This window comes from Opisthocomus hoazin, chromosome 3 (assembly GCF_030867145.1).
Source record: "Opisthocomus hoazin isolate bOpiHoa1 chromosome 3, bOpiHoa1.hap1, whole genome shotgun sequence".
In the NCBI taxonomy this organism is placed as follows: Eukaryota; Metazoa; Chordata; class Aves; order Opisthocomiformes; family Opisthocomidae; genus Opisthocomus; species Opisthocomus hoazin.
In genome coordinates, this window is record NC_134416.1 from 36,873,135 (window position 1) to 36,893,076 (window position 19,942).

General features: G+C 36.9%; 1 protein-coding gene across 5 annotated transcripts in view; it reads right to left on the minus strand.

Moving 5' to 3' along the window:
- Positions 1–534: 534 nt before the first annotated feature.
- HNF4G (hepatocyte nuclear factor 4 gamma) overlaps positions 535–19,942 on the minus strand; it is a 66,916-nt gene continuing 47,508 nt past the window's right edge. For all 5 annotated transcript variants that reach the window (XM_075415981.1, XM_075415984.1, XM_075415982.1 and 2 more), the window contains exons 3-10: positions 18,410–18,504; positions 14,658–14,764; positions 9,509–9,664; positions 7,234–7,321; positions 4,973–5,125; positions 4,553–4,789; positions 3,941–4,063; positions 535–3,547 (exon numbers count right to left, since the gene is read on the minus strand). In XM_075415981.1, coding sequence (XP_075272096.1) covers positions 3,429–3,547; positions 3,941–4,063; positions 4,553–4,789; positions 4,973–5,125; positions 7,234–7,321; positions 9,509–9,664; positions 14,658–14,764; positions 18,410–18,504 — 1,078 coding nt within the window. In that variant the 3' untranslated portion in view covers positions 535–3,428. The remainder of the gene's footprint in view (positions 3,548–3,940; positions 4,064–4,552; positions 4,790–4,972; positions 5,126–7,233; positions 7,322–9,508; positions 9,665–14,657; positions 14,765–18,409; positions 18,505–19,942) is intronic.

Genomic DNA, 19,942 nt, shown 5'->3' on the forward strand with positions numbered 1-19,942 from the left:
CTGGTTATCTAAAAAAACATATATCTTAAAAAGTCTTTCCAAAGTTCTCAAAGTCTTTATCTACAAAATAAACAACTGCTTAGTTGCAACTAAATTAATATAAATAACCATGTACTAGAGCAACAAAAGGGAGTGATTTGTTGACTTATCCCTGCCTGGGAAAAAAAAAAAATAAGGCTGTTGAACATATGCTTCATTTTAAACACAGATGGAATTAAGCATGGGCTTAAATTTTTTTATGAGTCAGAACCAAAAATTGCCATTTAATACTTTGCCATGTTACAGCAGAATCGACTAAAATGTTTCCATCGTATTCTTTCATATGATTTCAATATCCTGCTTGAATACGGGCCTGGACAAGATGACCTCTAGAGGTCCCTTCCAACCTTTGCCACTCTGTGATGCTGTGGATACTGTAGAGACAAAAGCGTGTTTCAATTTTATACTTATCCATAACATAAGCAGTATAAAGCATTGTCATTTTTTATGTAAATAGTCACAAAATTACCAAAAGGCAAATGTGTCATTTGGATCATTCATTTTTCTTTATTGAGTTTTGATGAAAAACAGTCCATTTGAAGTATTTCCAGCAACGATTTCAATTCCAAACTCTCAACACAAAAACTTGGTATCAGAGTTCAAACATATAAAGTTACATCTCATTATAATTTAATATTTAACAAAGCTAATCATTTCTGATTTTTCATAATTAAGTTTACAAAAATAATGTTACATTTATAAAATAAATCAGCTTTTCCCAATAAATTACAGTGCTGTTCCTTTTATTCAAAAATGTAATATATCGTACAAAATAGATAACGGCTTTTTGTCAGATAAAATACTAAAGTATATTTTTCATCCAGTACATTTTGGCAGTGTGTGAAAACATTTTATTGTACACTTGATATCTAAAGTACAGTGTGAAAACTAAACCCATTAAGCTATTATGCACATTGCTTATATAAGGCAAGGGTGGCCAACTTGGGGAGCACTTTTTATTTCCAGTTAAATGTTTTTAGTCAGACCAATACTGCCACGTTTATACAACTGAATTAATCTGACCCAGTAAAGTCATGCCGATCCAAATTGAGCCAAACACTCTTTCTACAACTAGTACACAAAAGTGATGCCCACCAGTCAACTTTTGGGCCGCTCAGTATCTCTCACGCATACTTTACCTTTGTGTTTCCTCACAAAGTGCTGGTGGCCAACTTGTAAAAATAGCACAGTCCAGATCCCCCTAAAGTTAATGGCAAAGCTTCAGCACTTTATTCTGTCATAAAAACTCAGTAAAAGGGACTTGTAAAAAGAGCAATGCATTGATAAAAAATAAGCAGTAACCAGTAAAAAGAACAACACTCTAAAAAGCAAAAGGTAAACATTAAGAGCTACTGTATGCAGAATTTACAAATGCAACTACTTCAAAACAACAGAAAGAAACACAGCATGTACCTGGTGGTAAGTGTATTCTCATTAAAGCCTTTTGAAAGTTCAGGTCAGCTCAGCATTCACTGTGTCGCATTTCCTGCCTGCAAAAATGTATCTGAAGAATCGTATCAGTTTGTTTGAGCAACTTTTAAAAGCCAGAGCTTTAATTACGTCATCTTCAAATGTTGTGATTAATGCAGGTTTCTGGTTCAAGATGACCAACATCTCACCTTGCAGAATTTTGACTCCACTGTGTTTTCTCTTTGCAATAGTTCAGCAAACTGGAGTATTTTATTCTTTCTTTTTTCTCTCTTTGTCTTTTACATAACTTCTGGGAAGAAAGTCTACTTTAAAGTACTAAAGGAAAATCTTTGCTGTCTGTAATGAATTAAATGTGCAAAGTGGTGATTTTCTTATGAAGTCAGTATTGTATGAACAACAAATTACTTTATATATCATAATAGATCATTTTCACAAATTGTAACTGAGTGAGTATATGTTCAAGTGAGCATGTGTCACAAGCTCCCCTTTGTGCAAATCCACAGAGGGTCCAAACCCAGATGGGTTATTATAAACTCCAGACACAAAACTTAGTCGGTGTTGGATCCCCCCAGACTGGAAGGGCATGAAGAGGAGAAGGGGGCTTGTCACACTAAATCAATTCATCTCATGCTTCTGAAAACTCTTAAAAATCCAGAGGATGAGTATTTGGTGTGCTGGCTGTCTTCTAGCTTGAAATACCATGGCTCAAATCAGGAACATCTGGAGCTGAACTCAGGCACATCTGCCACTTGAGTTAGGTAAGCCATATCTCTCAAGACACAGAGCTACTACCTAACTACTACTACCCTGCAGGTGAAGTTTAGAGTGATTGCTGAAACATGCATTGACCAGCCAGTGAGGCAAATAAACACAATGGCTACATTTACACTAGTAAATCAAACAGTATAAAGTCTGTACTCCAGCCCTGAGGTCAAGTGGCATGGTCTGGCCATATTCCTCATTGCACTCTGCGTGCCCCTAAAGAGAGGTGGCCATATCCAAAGCACCCGGTGAAAAGTGTCCCTAGACTGGCCTAATTCCCAAAGTGTGCCCAGAAATTGGTTGGGAGAGTACTAGTTAGTCTTCACTAAAAACCTACCAGTCCCTGTTCTAACAATTCAGCAATACAAATGCCTGCACCTATGCCTTGACACTGTCCAATTGACCAATAGAGACATTACTGTGTATACAGATTTTAAAAAGTCCTTGAACATAGTTGCACATGGAAGGCCCTCTGACTCATACAAATAGGTAAGCAGGGAGGATTCAACTCTTTTGCTGACATTTTACTTGAAAGAGATGGTTCTTTCAAACCAAAATTTTTTTTTAAATCAGTTGGGTATTTCTGTCCGTTAAGTTTTCTCCTTTTCATTTAATGCATGTGTTTTTTTTGGTAGCCTACTGTTTTACTATTAATGGAATCTTACCTTTTGTTTGATTACCCTACTTTTTCATGTCTACAGTTCACAGCTAAACAAGCACTAACCAGTTCCGTCACAATGAAAAAATTATATACACATCTAAAACAATAACATTAAGACAACAACTAAAACAAGAAATTAAAAATTAATCTGTGCAGTTAAAAGACCTAAAAATAATATCAACCTTTATACATATTTGTCAGACTGCAGCATCCACTGTTACAGATGTATGCAGCAGTCAGAACAGTGTGTATTACTTTCCAAATCATGAGGTGTTTTAAGAAACACCCACAGTAGTGGCTGCTGAGGAAATAATTTACTTTATTATCCTGAGATTTTAAATGTGCAAGTGTCGTACCAATTCATCTAGTGCATAAAAAGGAAGGAAGGAAGGAAGGAAGGAAGGAAGGAAGGAAGGAAGGAAGGAAGGAAGGAAGGAAGGAAGGAAGGAAGGAAGGAAGGAAGGAAGGAAGGAAGGAAGGAAGGAAGGAAGGAAGGAAGGAAGGAAGGAAGAGCAAGACAGACAGAGAAACATTATCACAATGGTTTTTGTTTCAAAACAGATTGCTGTGCAATGACTGAAGCCTGATTTGTAGACATTTTGTATTCTTGCCCAGAACCTTGAGGAGGGGAAGGTAATGGTGTTTCTGGAGTTGCTGAAAAAGAATATAGAAAGAATTACATATTTTTATATTCTGATCTATTCTGCATACACACACACATACTACTTCCTCAAAAGGAAGTTCTGTTACATTTGACGTGCTAGGCAAACAGGATATTTTAATTATCAGAATTTTTAGTTTATTAAATGTTGTGCATGTAAAACAAATAATATATCAGAATGGTGCTGAATTTTTAAAATTACATTAAATTCAGGTCAAAGTCTCCCACTTTACACTGTTTATATACATTTGGTTTTAATGCATAATTATTTTAATTTAAGAACGATGATGAAACAACTTTATGAGTACTGACAGGCCAGCATTCTAATTAATTTTTAACTGTAACAGTGACATGTTATGACAGAAGGCTAACTTGAAATTACTTACACATCTGTTCTGTATGTACAGGAGCAGACATTGAACTTATGAGGATAGTTTGGCCAGTTAGTGGATCTTGGGCTAAGTGAGGATGTACTGGGTGATGCAGATGACTGGCATCATTAGAAGTACCTGCAAAAATAACATGAGCATATATCAATTCAAAAGACCATGTTGTTGCCAGCGACTTATACTGTAATAATTACATTTCAGCAAAGCAAATATTTTGATTGGCAATTTGAATAATTGCCGCTGGGTGTTCATTAAACAATTTAACCAGACTTCAACCATATTAAGCACTGTGTTTGTTTTCACTGTTTTGACTGCATTAACAGCGGATTTCATAAAATATTTGTAAGGATTCCTCCATCTGCCTGAGGAATTGTATGTTTAGATACCCAGCAATGGCTGAGAAGTACACAGCACAATGTGAAGTTGTACAACTAAGTTAACAAGATGAGCAGTCAAAACAAGTAGGATTTAGCAAACAATTATATGACCCAAAGCTCAGCCAGTGAGGCAGCGGTCAAAGTGCTTGCTTACATCACAATTCCTTCAACATCCCAGTGTATTAAACTCAACATAATACAGCATGGTAAATTTTACAAGTTGTTAGCTTACCTCCCAGTAACATTTCCTGAAGCAAACTGTCAATTTTAACAATTCCAAACAGTTTAACCAATTGTATTTGCTCAATCATTTGCCAAGTGATACTCTGGAGTGTAGGCAGTAGAAGCAGAAGTTCTCCAAATCTTCCTCGGGAGTCATACTGACGGTCATTAATGTAATCCTCTAAACTGATTTGGACTTGGAACCGCATGTTTTTAATCTTCATTGGATTACTCAGGCCCTTTGCATCTTAAAAAAAATTACAAAAACTTAAAGTCAAGGCAGATTATGATTTCGAAGGAGTATCTTACATTTTTTCATTTTATTCTTTTCCATCCAGCTACATAACATGATGAGATGCTACATCAACAAAAATTATTTTCAATATAATCATACGCACAATAATTCTGAGAGATATTTTTGAAAAGGTACCTGGATCAAAAAACACAATTGCTTTCAAGCAAGCGTACTCATTGTCATCTATTTGAATTTCCTGGAAGGGTCGAACTAGTTCATCTAGAATCCGATTTGCCACTCGGCTGATCTCTACTTCAGTACTGTTGCGATGGATTATGTAATTGTTGCCTTGGAGAGAAAGAATACCAACATGTGGATTGATCTAAAGACTTTGATGTAATGTACTAGACGAAGTCCATTTTCAAAAACATATTTCATTTTGCTTAATCAAATCATTTAGCGTTTGTTCATGTAACAGCTCTCCTTTGTATCATACAAAACTGTTCTTTGCAAATAGAGCATATGTGTAAAATACAGCTGTCACCCAGTAAATAACCTGTGCATGTAAATATGTCCACTCATGCACAGTTACTGATTAGCCCACAGGACTGAGGTCCACATCTAAATGCATAGGCATGGAGCAAGTAGGCCTTTAACTTTACATAAGAGATAAATATAATGGTAAACTGATCTAAAATTTCTTCTTCTCCCATTAAAATAACATATCCCAAGCTGAATGATCAGGAATTGTCAATGGACAAAGGAGCCTTCTTCCAGAGGAAACACCAGGAATGCTTCATTTTCTCGCAGATGTTACTTCTAATAAAGTCTAGCAGCATCAGAAAATTTTCAGAAAAGAATGACTTTTCCATGCTCTTTTAATTTCAAATTTCCATTTTGAGGAATTTTCCATCATGGCATCTAAATTCACCTTCTGCCCAGAAATCGTCTAACATAAGTGGTGAGAACAGTGGGAAATCCACAGAGCTTCCAGAAGCCACCAAGCAGTTTTTGAAAGAAAAGTTGATGATTATATCACAAGAGATATGCCAAAATTGCTAATAAGCTATATAGATCTCTGTCTCCACATATCAGAAATAAGCCTTGGAGCCTCAGATTGTTTCCTCTTCCAGTATATATGCTGATGTTGGGGATGCTGACTATAATTTTCTGCTTATTATTTCCTCATTATTTGTCTTTATTACCTACTAATCCCAACAAAGCTGCAAATATTTACTTTTTATTTCTGTAAATTTTTTCAGTAAAACTGTATCCATAGAGAGAACTAGGTTAAGAAGGTAATTTGTATAGTTTTTAACTTCAAAGGATTGCTGGTGAGAGTAGTATCCCCAGAACAAGCCCTTCCTGTCCCTTTAATGTTATGATACATGTAAAAGTAAATTCAAGCTGATTTAGATCTATGAAAAGGCAGGTCCAAAGAGGAAGAACAAATAGCAGAAAACTGCCTTGTACCACACCTCCAGTGAAGAAACTAGTCTGAGCCTCTATTCTTCAGTCTTGCCTCACATCAAAAATCCTGTCCAAGAAGACATACACACTTGGTCAGAAAACAGGCGAAGTGCTGCACATGTTTAATGAGACCATTTTTGGCGGGGTGCACTTCAGACTGGCAGGGTACTGTGTGAAACAGCACTAACAAATGCCTCATCATGTCACTCTACACACAGGTACACATCTCATCATATTACTGGGTCTCTCCGCTGTGTGAATGAAGGGATGATGTGCTTCCACCACACGACGACGTCTCCTTCCCTAACAGCCATGGTCTCTTTATCTAACCTAGTGAAGGAGTCACGTCAACTGACCAAGAACATGCTTATGCAGGTGGGATTCCTCAGCTACCATGGATGCACCGATCTCCCCCATGGCAGGAGACAACAGGCATGCTGTTTACATGATGGCCATGTGGCGACTGTCAAGGCAGCAGTGAGAGGGCTCCTGGGAAAGAGAGCTGCAGAAAGCAGGATAACTATTTTTCCAGCCTGTGGGATCTTCTCTGACTATGTCTGCAGGGCTCCTGGGGAAGCATCAGCTAAATGGTTTTCACAAAGACTGAAATTAGTACATGTGCCACAGGTTGGCTGCTCCTCTCTTAAGCAAAGGGTTTTTATGGGTTTTTTTTCATTGTTTTGTTCTGTATTTTTATGGGATGAAGGTGCAGAAAGAATGCTCATGTAAGCAGACAATTTGCCAGGAACTCCCTTAAATTGTGTTTTCTTGTATCCAATAAATCTTTAGCCATATTAACAGACAGGAAACTGTCCACCTGCTGTTGCTGCAACAGGGCACGTGACATTATGTCATTAGTAGCTATTTAACATTCACAGAATGCAGTGCTTTAATTCTGTCAGAGCAGTTGTCCCACATAAGTGATTACATGGTTGCTAACGTACTATAACATCATCATTATTAATTAAAACACAGCCAATATTTACCTAAAAGTAAAATGTCCTTATATGCCATGGACCGTTTGGCTGCTCCAAGCAACAGGTGTTCCCCAGCATGTGCTCGTAGCAGGGCAACCTCCAGAAAAAAAAGGCAGACTCATTAGAAGATAAAGCAGTAAGTTCCAACAAGGGCAAAAGAAATAAGGATGCATATTACCGTGAGTGTACTCGGATACAGGTACATGTTCAAGACTGTTAAGAATCTAATGCAAAACGTAAAGCAAATTTAAAAACCTTAACACTGTACTAACAGCGAATGTAATTGTCATCCTCTGTCACTTCTAGGATTTGCTCTAGAATTTAAATATACAACTCTGCAAAATACTTCTTAATAAATAAGATACTTGCATTTATTTGCTAGTGCCTATTCCCTCAACAAAGTTTTCTCTGGAATTTTAAGATGATGCTGAAGACTCCGGTGGGCTGGAATGAACTGTTACAGTAAATTTGGCACTATCAGTGTTGCATTTTTCTCACCTTGAAGCAAAAATTTATGTGGCACTTTAAAAGAGTTTTTTTCCCTAACAAAGCCAGTGGGCTAAAATATCCATTACTGTCAACAAAGAAGAAACCTGATTCATACCAGGAAGGCACTTAAAAATGTGGTCATTAGTTTACTTTTTGTCATCTATTTACTTTCCTTTTTTTTTCATGACTGTTTGAAACTTCAGCGATGGCCTCTATTTCCTCAAGGAACTCCTCTCTTGGGAAGTAATTCTTTTCTTACCAACCCAAGACAATACTTTAGGAGCGATGTAAAGTTACACAGCACCTAGGAATACTTTATGTGTTAAGACTTTTCAGGTTCTCAGTAGAGTTAACTTATGTGCTCTGGCCTGCTCTGTGGTTTGTAAATCAGGTTGTTTCCCAGATCAGGAATCATTTATTCAAAATCAGATGGTTTATTTTATAACTAAATGCACAATACCCCTTAGAAAAGGCCATCACAAATGCAAAAAGTGGCATTTGTTTTAACTCCAAATAACTTTTTCACTGCTCTTCTAAAGTACTTAAGGTTCTGGAGTATTTCCCAACATGTACTTCTGAAGCACTGCAGGGGTGTTTTCATCCTACCTTTCTAAGCTGATATTTTTTTTAATGAGGTCTGATCCCTTCTCTTTTCCTTCATCCCACCTTAATGATAAAAACAGCAATATTTTTGCTTGCTTTTGTTGCCCTTTTGTTACCAATGCATTTAAAACTCTCATTCTCTCACATGAACAGATTTTTAACTTATTCCAGTATGTTGAGCTTGTGCATACATATCATATTCTGTAGGTCTGCAAAGGCATCATTAAGCCTCTATTTGAGGGGTCTTCTGTGGCCTGACACACCTCCCTGTTCCTGAGGAAGAGTGTAAGAGGTAATGAGCTAAGTTTGAGTCTCAAACCCAAGGATGATCTAACCCTCCCTGTAGGACTTTGTTAAAAACAGAGATTGAAGAGGTAAAACAGAGGAGTTAGTTACACAATTACACTTCACAGAGTCATTTTCAAGCTGAATGAGATTTTGGTGGACTGGAATCAAGAGATCCTGAGCCATGAGCTAATCTCCTGCCCAGGTGGGCGGTGAGCGAACTCCTCACTGCAACGTGGAGACATTGGTTCTGAGTGTGCCAGCACAACTTACTCTGAAACTCAGCGATATATTAGGATATATTAGAGATGTGATGATAGATCAGACCTCTGTGATAAAAAAAAACCTTAAGAAGTTTCAAGGTTTGATGCTTTTTTGCCCCACATTCATCTATAATTTTAGTACATTGTATTATATGAAAGATTATTTGCTATGGATTGATATCAGTATGTCTGGCATTTGTTCAAGATTCTAAAGTCTTTTATTTTTTGCAAGAGGGGAAGACCTGCTTCACATTAAATAACACACTGTCTTAAACCATATTATTATAAAAGGTGAACATGAAATAAATGCTTTGCAAGGTCAGAAAAATGTGGCTTTTTTTACAATGTCTTTTTTCATTTTTGCATGCACCTTGGTATCTCTGCTTCCAAAAGAATATAAAAAACAAAACACTGAAAGACATACTGGTTTGTTGTTTCTTTTTGTTAACGTGCTAAAATTGTATAAATTTCATTTGTTTTTTTTGTGGTGGTGCTATTTCAAAACTTTAAAAAATTTTAAGATGGTGGGCCTAGGACCTACCTCCATTTGATAAGAAAAAAAATGAGTGTTATACCATAACATTTCAGTATCACAGAAACAACAGGACAGCAGTTAAAGTTATCTCTTTGGTCTCCTCTTATACCTGGTCATCTAGTGGTAAGTCACAGAAGCCTGGAATATATTTAGCCCATTCCACCAGCACCAAAAGTTGTTGCTTCATAGATTCACAGACATCACTAATACTAGCAATTTTCTTGACATTTATGTCAGTGCTACCACCAGGACTGGAGACTGAGATCTGGACATAGGGAGAGAAAAAAATTAACAATGTTAAATTTCATATAACTGCTTTTTCAATGGTTAACAGAATATTTAAGAAAAAATTGCACCAGTAATCACGCATACTCTTGAGAAATTCCTTGACAATACAGACCATTAGTCTGCACGTAAAATATAAAATTATATTTCTCGTTATTACTAGTGTGTATGTTAAAAATTACACTATTCAGATCATGATATAATAGCTTCTCTTTTCAAAATACTATTTTAAAATATACCAGAGCCCTTACTATGCGTAGGGGGGTAGTGGGGTTTTTTATTCTTTTAAAATAGTTGACATTTACTTTATTCCATAAAAAAAAAAAAAAGAGCTCATAGGAGCATGCTGTAACTTTAAAGGCAAAGAAAGAGAGAGATAAAGTGGTAGCATGTTCTTCTAGTGAAAAGTATCATTAATTTTAGCAGGTAAAACAAGGGTGTTTCAGTGCCTGGAGAAGAATGTTTTGTAATGACAAAGTCACAGTATAGGCAGAGGCCCGAGACATTTCAGAGCAAATGTAAAGGATATAAGTGTGCATTAGACCACCTGCAGTGAACAGTGTTCTGTGAAATAAGAAGAGAGCAATATCTTTCTGGGCCTGAAGCTGGGGCACTTTCACATAATCACTGACCTAAATCCTGAAATTCTTAATGAATTTTAAGGAAAAGAACAAAACCAGGCTTGCCCTTAAGCCAGGCAGGAAAGACAATTTAAGATAAAACCAAGCCTGAGAACAGAAGGTCAGTTTATAGCTGCTCTCATACTAGTGAAGAAAAAGAAAAAGAAAAAAGAAAAAAAAAAAAAAAAAAAAGGAAATGGAAAAGGAAAAAGAAAAAATAGAAAAAGAAAAAAATAAAATAGAAATAAATCAAAAAAAGAAAAGAAAAAGAAAAAGAAAAAGAAAAAGAAAAAGAAAAAGAAAAAGAAAAAGAAAAAGAAAAAGAAAAAGAAAAAGAAAAAAAGAAAAAGAAAAAGAAAAGGAAAAAGAAAAGGAAAAAGAAAAAAAAAGAAAAGGAAAAGGAAAAAGAAAACAAAAAAGAAAACGAAAAAGAAAAAGAAAAAGAAAAAGAAAAAGAAAAAGAAAAAGAAAAAGAAAAAGAAAAAGAAAAAGAAAAAGAAAAAGAAAAAGGAAAAAGATCCTACCACAACAGCAAAACCCCACCACTGGACAAGTCCTATGAAACTGACTTTCACCTTATGTTTTACTACAGAAATCATAGTCAGGATATTCTGTAGTTTATCCCTCCGCCCCCCCCAATTGTTTTGTCTTCCAATATTGTGTACCTACAAATTTCAGGATGGTGGATTCTATTTAGGTTGTTAAATCCCCCAGTGGGATCTGTGGTAAAATCCCATTATCCTTGGGTGGTCAAAAGGAGTTGCACTTCTAAACTAAAGCTCAGCACTTTCTGCATAATATGGTAGTTGAAAACAGCTTAAATATTAATGGCAGTTAACCAGCTGAACATTAGTTCTCAGGGAAATACAGCGGCTAGGCAAGTGAAAAAAACCTCAGCCACATAATTCAAAGGCTATGATATATGAAAAAGGTTAGAGGTATTGTCTTTTTGTAGACAGAGCATTTGTGAAATCCCTGCTGTAATCATGAGTCCATTTCCGGCATCTATTCTACCAATATAATGTTGAAAATATTGAGTATCATTCAGGTGAGAGCTATCAGAATGTTTTAGTCTAGAAAACCTTCAGTACAGAAAGAGAGTAGAGAAATTAAATACATTTCATTAAATATATTTCCACCAGAAGACTAAGTGGAGTCTTGATCATGATTCAAAAGTACGTACACAAAGAAGAGAGTTCTGATAGAAGGAGGTGCTCTGATCTACCAGAAAAAGATATCACCATACACAAAGCTGAAGTTAATTCAAGAAGCTAAAGAACAGATTTTTAAATATTAGACTTATTGACTCATGAACTTAATACGATGTCCTTCCTTTAGTACCTTCTAATCAAAGTTATGGATCTTTATAAATTACATCTTCCAGGATGAACTACAGAGTCTGTGCTGAAATGACTTGGTAAGCTTCTGCTTGGGATTCATGGGATGACTCCCACAGAGCTCATTGTGGACTCCTAGGGTTACATCTCTTCACAAGGATAGGAAGCTGTGAACTTTCCTCCTTCTATTTCTCTATTGCTTAACTTGCCTCTCATTTCTGGGGTGCAACATGGAAGTCGATGGTTCATAGAATCATACATTAGCCCAGCTTGGAAGACACCTCAAAAGATCATCTCATCCAACCTTTCCTGGGAAAGGGAGCCTCGATGGCATTGTCTAGCACCCTGTCTAATCACATATTGAAAACCTCCAGTGATGGGGACTCCACCACATCCCTGAGAAGGTTGTTCCATTTATTGATTGTTCTAACTGTAAAAAATTTCCTTTTTCTCTGAGATGAAACACGATGCAACTTGTACCCATTAATGACTTGATGAACATGACAATATAACACTAGATCCCTATTGTCCTGAGAACCATCAGAGACACATGCATTTACTCCTACAAGAGTCCAGCATGCACGTTTCATATTTACATAATCCTGGAAGCTTCTCTTAGGCCTGTAGGAGAAAAATTGCATTGGACAATTACCCTCTGTAAGGGATCTTCAGGGACAAAATAATTCATTTTCCCTATTTTAATATGAAAATTTTAAAACAGATGAATGACACCTTCTTCCTCATCTTGCAGCTGAAGGACTGGGACAATGATCTGTGACACCTCCTCCATGTCTCTCCTCAGGATTGAACTCATCTTACAGACCCATGTGCTTGACGTAAAAAGGACTTTTAAGATTTTACTTCTCCATCATGTTAAGGTTTCCTCTTGGTCTTTGAGGCCAAGAGTGTATCTTCATATATGCTCGGCATAGTGGGAGCAATTCTCTCCTACTACCACATACCAGTCACTAAATGTTGTATCTTCTCTTTTTTGGGGGACTTCTGCCACAGCTTTCTCAGGTGGAGAGAAACCACTTGAAAAGAACCAATTCTTCTTTTGTTACAGAGGAGGTTCTTGGGCCTTTCTTCCATTTATGATGTGGAACAATTTCTTTGTCAGAAACTTCAGAATCACCCTTGGACCTCTTCTGCTTTTTCTCTACATTTTTCTTTTTTTGACCTTTCTTGGGTGAAAAGACCTGGCTTTCCCCGGTCATTGATTCATTAGCGTACCTTTCCACCCTACTGTCCTAATCTTTCTTCTTCTTTGTGGCCTTTTTCTACACTTGAGACTTCTCGCTGTCATCATGCATTCCGTCACAAGCATTTCTTTCTTCAGAGGGGCAATGTCCAAGATTTTCCTGAAGCGTGGACTAGGTGCTATCTGAAGCATATGGTTGCCCTCTTTGATTATCTGCTGAAGAAACCCTCTCTTTGATCTCTGGTTCTTCATAATTCTGGGAACTTTCCTTTCTGTTTGATTTTTTGCTCTGCTTCTTCCCAGTGACTGCCACTCTTCTGTAACATGACAAGGGCTCAGTAACCGGGATTCCTGTGGCCACACAACCTGGCTTAGAAGTCTGTGCTTTTCATTTTTATCATCTCCACTGTTGTGAGTATCACTATCAGGAAAGTGCTCGTTTGGGTGACTGAGGAGGACTCGGGCTGCTTTCATTTCTGTGATGCTTCTTGGATTTTCTTTCCTCATGGACATCTCGCAAACATCTTTCTTCTCAGATATCTTCTCTCTTATCCCTGCAGTCTTCCCTTCCTTCTTCTTTGTCGTCCCAGTCTCTCTGGTGGTCTTTTTATCCCTGTCTCAACCTCTCCCCCATTCTTTTTCCTGTTTTTGATCTCTTTTGCGCTGATTGGACTCGATGATCTTAAAGGTCCTTTCCAACATAAATGATTCTATGATTCTATGATACCAAAAAATGAGTAGAATAAATTTGTGTGTATATGCAAGGTGATGCTTTAGGCCAGGAATCTATTGTCTGAAAAGAACTTTGTGGCAGGAAAGACTAAGGATGTGATTCTGTTTAAGACATGAATTGCATATACAAGTTGGAAATGATTAAGGGAGTAACATTAAAAAAAAGCACAATAAGCAAGTTCAAAGAATTACTAAGGAGGTAAAAATAGATATATTTTTCATAGTGTATAGGTATGAAAGGTAGGAAGGTCCATTATGTTCATCTAGTCTGCCCGACATGCAATATGTATCAAAGACTATCACCCAGTAATTCCTGCATCAATTCTTTACAGGCACTTCTACCCTAAGAGAGATGCTGATAAAGGATGAGATTACAAAACATTTGGGGATGTATAAATCAGTCAACATGAAATCATAAAGGTAGCAGTTAAATTCTAAGCAAGTTAGTAAGAGGTGCAAGAATGCAGAATCAATGACCATGATTTACTGAGGTGCAGAAAAGGACTGGAGACTGTTCCATTCAGCAATTGATTGGATAAGGGAAGAAAAAAAAAGAACAAAATGAAGTTCAGATGAGACAAAGAAAATTTAAAAGCGAGATGTGAATAGACTCTGCAGTTGGAACACTTCTGCTTGCCGTATTTATAATATCTAAGGATATTAAAAATTGGATTTTCAAAAGAATTTAAGGAAATAAGTGTCCACACCCCTTTGAATGTAATGGCGCTGGACAATTTTTTCCCTAATGTTTCATGGGAAAATCAGCCTCAAGGATAGGTAGATGCCACCAGCTGCCTGAGACAGTGACAGATTTAAAAGCAGTAAGAATCATAAAGCTTTATTAAGAAAGGCGCCTGGGACATGTTGTCCTGGACAAAGCAGATTTTTTTTTTTATTGACATTGCTTTAAGAATTTATTCTATCACTGATTCTTTCATTGGGAAGAGGAAGCTGGGTGCATTTTGGAACTAGAAAAAAGTAATCCTGATAATCATATTTAATAAAACAAGAAACTGAAAAGTAATTAACTTCAGAAAAAATGGTCTTAAAGTCATCAAATAATTTTGTGGTAGATCTCAGTACCTGGCGGGAGAGCGTCTCAGCTTGTGACAATGTGCTAATAGAGGGAATGCTGCAGCCTTCAAAAGTGTTTCTTCTTGTGCTTATCCTGTCCCTTTCATTTTGTACAGCTGGAAAATAATAATCATCTCATTTATTGACTTACAGACATTGCCACACAAGATCATTTCAGAAACTTACTAGATAACTGTAAGAATTAAAAGGTACGACCTTCAAAAAAGACCTTGTGCTTTTAGCTGTGAGTAATGAGGAAGGATGACAACACGTTTATGGTCTTTATCTGTATAGTGTTTGCCTGTAAAAACTACATATAACTAATTTTAGATAGTTACTGAATTATCAGCACTGTGTGACTGGCTTTATTACAGTAAAACCTCTTTCTTCATTTGAACTTGAACACATGCTGTCGTTTTGTTATTTTAACCAATTTAATAAATGAGGCTTTATGATAATGGTAGAAATGGACATCTCCAGACCACTGAACAGGTCAAGAGGTACAACACCACAACTGACAAAATGTCTCAATCAGATGAAGTGTAAAAGCCCTACCCATGCCCTCCTGTGAGAAATCCTGAAACAGTAATGATTCATGAACTTAATCCACTAGTAAGATAATGTTGAAACTCAATCTCATGCTCCTCCTCAATGAAATTGCATTCCTAGCCAGTTTACAGAAGATCAACCAAGTTTAAAAAAAAAAAAAAAAGGCACTAAAAAAGTTTCAAGCCAGTAAATTTTGTCTCATGGAGTCCAAAAAAAAGCAGTTGAAGAGTTTTGGATAAGGAATCCTTAATCAGCACATGCAAGGCGTATGAAGCAGAAAGGCTTACTTTTGAATTGAAGGAGGAAGAAAAAAAAAACCTATCAATCAGATTTTTCTAAAACCTAGATCATGTCCAAGGTTAGGACAAGGAGTAAAGAAAAAAAAAAAAGAATCGTGCTGATCAAAATCTTTTTATTGCAGCAGGAATCTCATAATGTTTTAAGAGCAGCAGCTTTATTTCCAAAGATATGTTTGCCATTTTGTGGGAAACAAGTTGCATTACAGAATTCAGAAGTAGTACCAAAGGCTTCAATAAAAAAAATATTTTATACACTGAATAGTTTTCAGGGTTTATCCGAAAAATGCACATAGTTTATTCCAGAGGTATACTAACTTTTTTGCCAAGGACACTCACTGATGGGCCTTTTATTAAGGTCAAAGTAAGAAATGTTGTGCAGTAATAAACACAAAGTGCTAAATGCTCATGTAGGCAGGAAACAAAAAAAAATAACCTTTATTTAAAACAGTTCTCCATTTAAAAGAATGGAGAAAAAAACTTTCACTGAATCTCAGCAGCTAAAGTGCTGCCACAGAATATTAAAATAAGGTCAGTGCTGATTAGTATTAGAAAAACGGTAAGCTATTCTGACAATCACTAGTGAAAGTCACTGGTGGAGCACTTTGAGACTCATGCTTCAGTTTTCTTCTGTGTATGCATAATTTTGGATTATTAAACTGGATTGTCTGACTTGCTAAAGCCTTGTCAGTTCAGGTTAAAATTGCCTTAAACAGAGATTCCATGTGGAAGGAGGAATATTTGTTCAAAGAGGGCTTGCATAGCTTTTACCTGCTGAAGCCCTTCTCACCTTTGCCTTGATGAGAAGAAGGCAATTTGCTAGAAACAAGCTGAGAAACTTTCATACAGACTATGTTACACTTACTCTATGAGACATCCCCTGATGGTGTAGAGAGGCATATAACAACACACAAGCAGTGAAATTTACAGTTCAGCATTTTGAATTATTTTAGCACTGGGAAGCCTTGAATAAACATGGCTTGGACGCAATGAAAAATGAAAGTTTTATAGCTAGTGGGACCACAGGAGGCAGAGCAGTGCAAGTTAGGTTAAAAGTTTTGTGCAGGATATATCTTCACTTAACAAACATGAGTCAGCAGCATGCTTCATGGCCATGTCAGCTAACTATGCACTGGGCTGCATTAGAATCTTGAGGGAAGTGATTATTTCTCTGTTTTGGGCTCCCCAGTACACGAAAGATGCTGGAAAATTGGGCAGTGTCCAGCGAAGGGCTATGGAGATGTAATGCACAAGATGCATAAAGTGAAGCAGAGAGACATCTTTGTTTATGTGGAAATGAGAGGACCAAGGCAGAGGTTTGGGTCTAATTTCTGTAGTTCACAGAAAATGAAGCCAGGTACTTCTCAGATGCATAGTGAAAGGGCAAGAAGCAATGGACACTATCCTAACTGCAGTAAGACACATTCTAATTAGATATAAAGAAAAAAACTCTTCTCAGTGAGGGTGGTCAAGCACTGGAAGCAGTTGCTGAGAGAGGCTGTGGAATCTTCCCTCTCAGGGACTGTATAAACCTGGCTGGACAGGGTCCCAAGCAACCTGACTCAACCTAGAAGTTAGCCTTGCTTTAAATGGGGGACTGAACTAGCTGACTTCCAGATGCCCCTTCTGAGCTAAACTGTTCTTTAATTTTAGGTTTTGAAAGTCTATGAAGCTCTGCTTTTTGCAAAACTTTTAGGGTTGATGTAGACACACAGGTCTTCCCTTTTCTTCACATCAGATTGTTAATATATATACAATATGTTACTGATTTTAATGGGTCGAGTTCCAAAAGGCTTAACTGTGTTCAAGGAGATCCACAAGAATCAGCAAACCTGTTTCATACACGCACTGTATAATGCTGTTTAGAATATCACCATCCAGCTGCAAAGAGAAAATCCATTTTACCTTATACTAAAACTTGGTCACTAGCAAAGCAGTACTATGGTGTAGATACATGAAAGCGTAAAGAAACAGCTTCCTTTATCTTAGAGAAACTATGTATAGACTAAAAATACTATAACCTAGTTACAGTACAGGAGAACTGCACACTCACATTGCAGAGTGGCCTTCAGGCAGATGCACTATGCTCCAAAGAAAACAGACAGCAAAGTTTGTGATGAACCATTTTCAAGTGCTTATTTGAACCAGATCAGGCCGTCTTTTGCCTCTACATCATAACTGCCAGTGAAGAAACAGCCCCAACAACCTGGTAACAAAAATCCTCTGATAGTCCCACTGCCTTTTGTTCCCTATTGCTCTGCTCTTGTGGTCATCTGGTCCTTCTACTTTGAAAGGAAGATCACTGTGACACCCATGCTTCTTCTTATCTTTCAGTGAGATGCATAAGTAACAATCTTCCCATATTAAGTCCCAATGAGATTAGAAATTTTTTTCAGTTAATGTGGACACTCCACTGACAGCTACCACTACTTTTTCACTCAACTTCACACTCCTTCCTCTGGCTTAAATGCCTCAAACATTTAAATTCAAGCAAAGAACCAGTAAATTGGCACTGTGATTACTTTGGTAGGGTAGAAACAAAATCCCAGATAGACATTTTATTACTCAAATTCGGTAAAAATTAAAATGAAAATCTCACGCTTTGAACTTTTCCAGGCTATGGTTGAACACTTAGAAATCATTGATTTTTGGTGCCAGGATTAATGGATTAAACAGCTGCAAATTTGCTTTAAACACAATGATTTGCTAATGCTCAATGTGTTAGAACTGCTTACCCACCTGAAAATCAGATGACGCATATTTCCCCTCAATATAAAAGCATTTCTCCATCATGAAGGCCTTATAGCAGACTTTCCATTGAATTATTCTGCTGGAGTTTTTTAGAATTTTTATTACGTTATAAAAATAATTTAGATTATTTCTCTTTGTATATCAAATAGTAAATGATTCTATTACCTTCTTTTTTCATTCCTGCTCGAAAACACTTTTTTAAACGACAATATCTGCATTGATTTCTTTTGTCCTTGTCAACAATACATTGCCGGTTGAATCTATTAAAGACAAGAAAAGGTAGATGTATAAACCACTAATAAAGCGGCACCCTGACTATGAAGAAGAAAGCCAGCTCATCTGGCCTGTCAGGATAATGCCTATAACCACAGACTTTCTTCTTCCATTGTTTTGATTTTTATTTTTAATTAATCAGTCTTGAGAGGTGTTTCATATCTGCTCACTTTGCAGGAATATATGTGTATGTAGAGATACATGTACGCATTGGAAAGTGGAAGTGTGGAAAATTTTGGAATTATGTGCATCATTTACACCTCAGTTTACATGTGACATATGTCAGTAACTGGCTGCACCAAACAGTGGGAGGGAAAAAAGAAGAAAAGCTACAAACAGAAAAAGGAAAGGACAATCAGGGCAAATGCCAAGTGTCACTGGCATGGAGGAGCCCTCAGCTGCAAAACCAGTACCCTTGGCTGGCAAAGTTTACTCGTTCTGGGAGATACGAATGAACAAGCTACATGTTGTATCATTACAGATGACAACATAAACAAGAACTGGGAGGAAAATTTTCTAACACCACAATGAAATAAAGACCTGAGGAAACACACAGAGCATGACACTTCAGGAAGGCTCACCCAAGCTCTCGTGCACACCTACATGTGTACCTAAAGGCAATGTATATGAGGCATCTCCTCCTCTCCCTGTTTGCTTCTGCATTTTTGCTGTGCACGTGTTTGTTAGACAAATAGATCTATGTTTCACAGAGCACTTCTTGGAATCACTTATATCAGCTTTTGTCATTCCACTTTAGGGTTATGTCTATGCTATATCACTGTGGTATATCTATAAGGGAGAGATTTCCTTAGAAGAGTGTTAAGCAATCAAGGAAGAGTGTAGCAAACAACCCTGCCAGTAACAAGCATTTCTTACAAAAGCTTTTCGCTTTTAGTGATTTGTCTAAACTCACAGAAATATCCATATGTTCTGTGCACGGCTTAAAACTGATATTGTATGGATTCACTCATGCACAAGCCAATTTGCCAAACATGGTGCACAGACCTGCAGTACGATAATTTGGGCAGCCAGACATCCAGAAATTAGCAGATTGCCATTCAGACTGGCAGGTGAGAAATGGTCACTCAAAAGAGCAGTGTGTCACCCAAAGTGGGAAGATGTGTAGATGTGCTTCTACAGTCCTTAAAACAACGGTCACAGATCTTATGCATTTTATTCAGAAATTGCCTTCATTTAAAAAAAAAAAAAAGGAAGGGAATTCTTAGAAAACAGTGAAGAACTACACTTTTCACTTTGCCAGTGAAAATCTGAGAATTTTTCCTTTTTTTTTTTTCCAGGCAATGACCTTTGTAATCTTAAATAAAAGAATGAAACATAATGATATCAACAATATAAACATACATCTGGAATGTGGTATCTAGAATGTGCAGTGTCAAGTAGTCTTGACGAAAAGGCATTTATTCC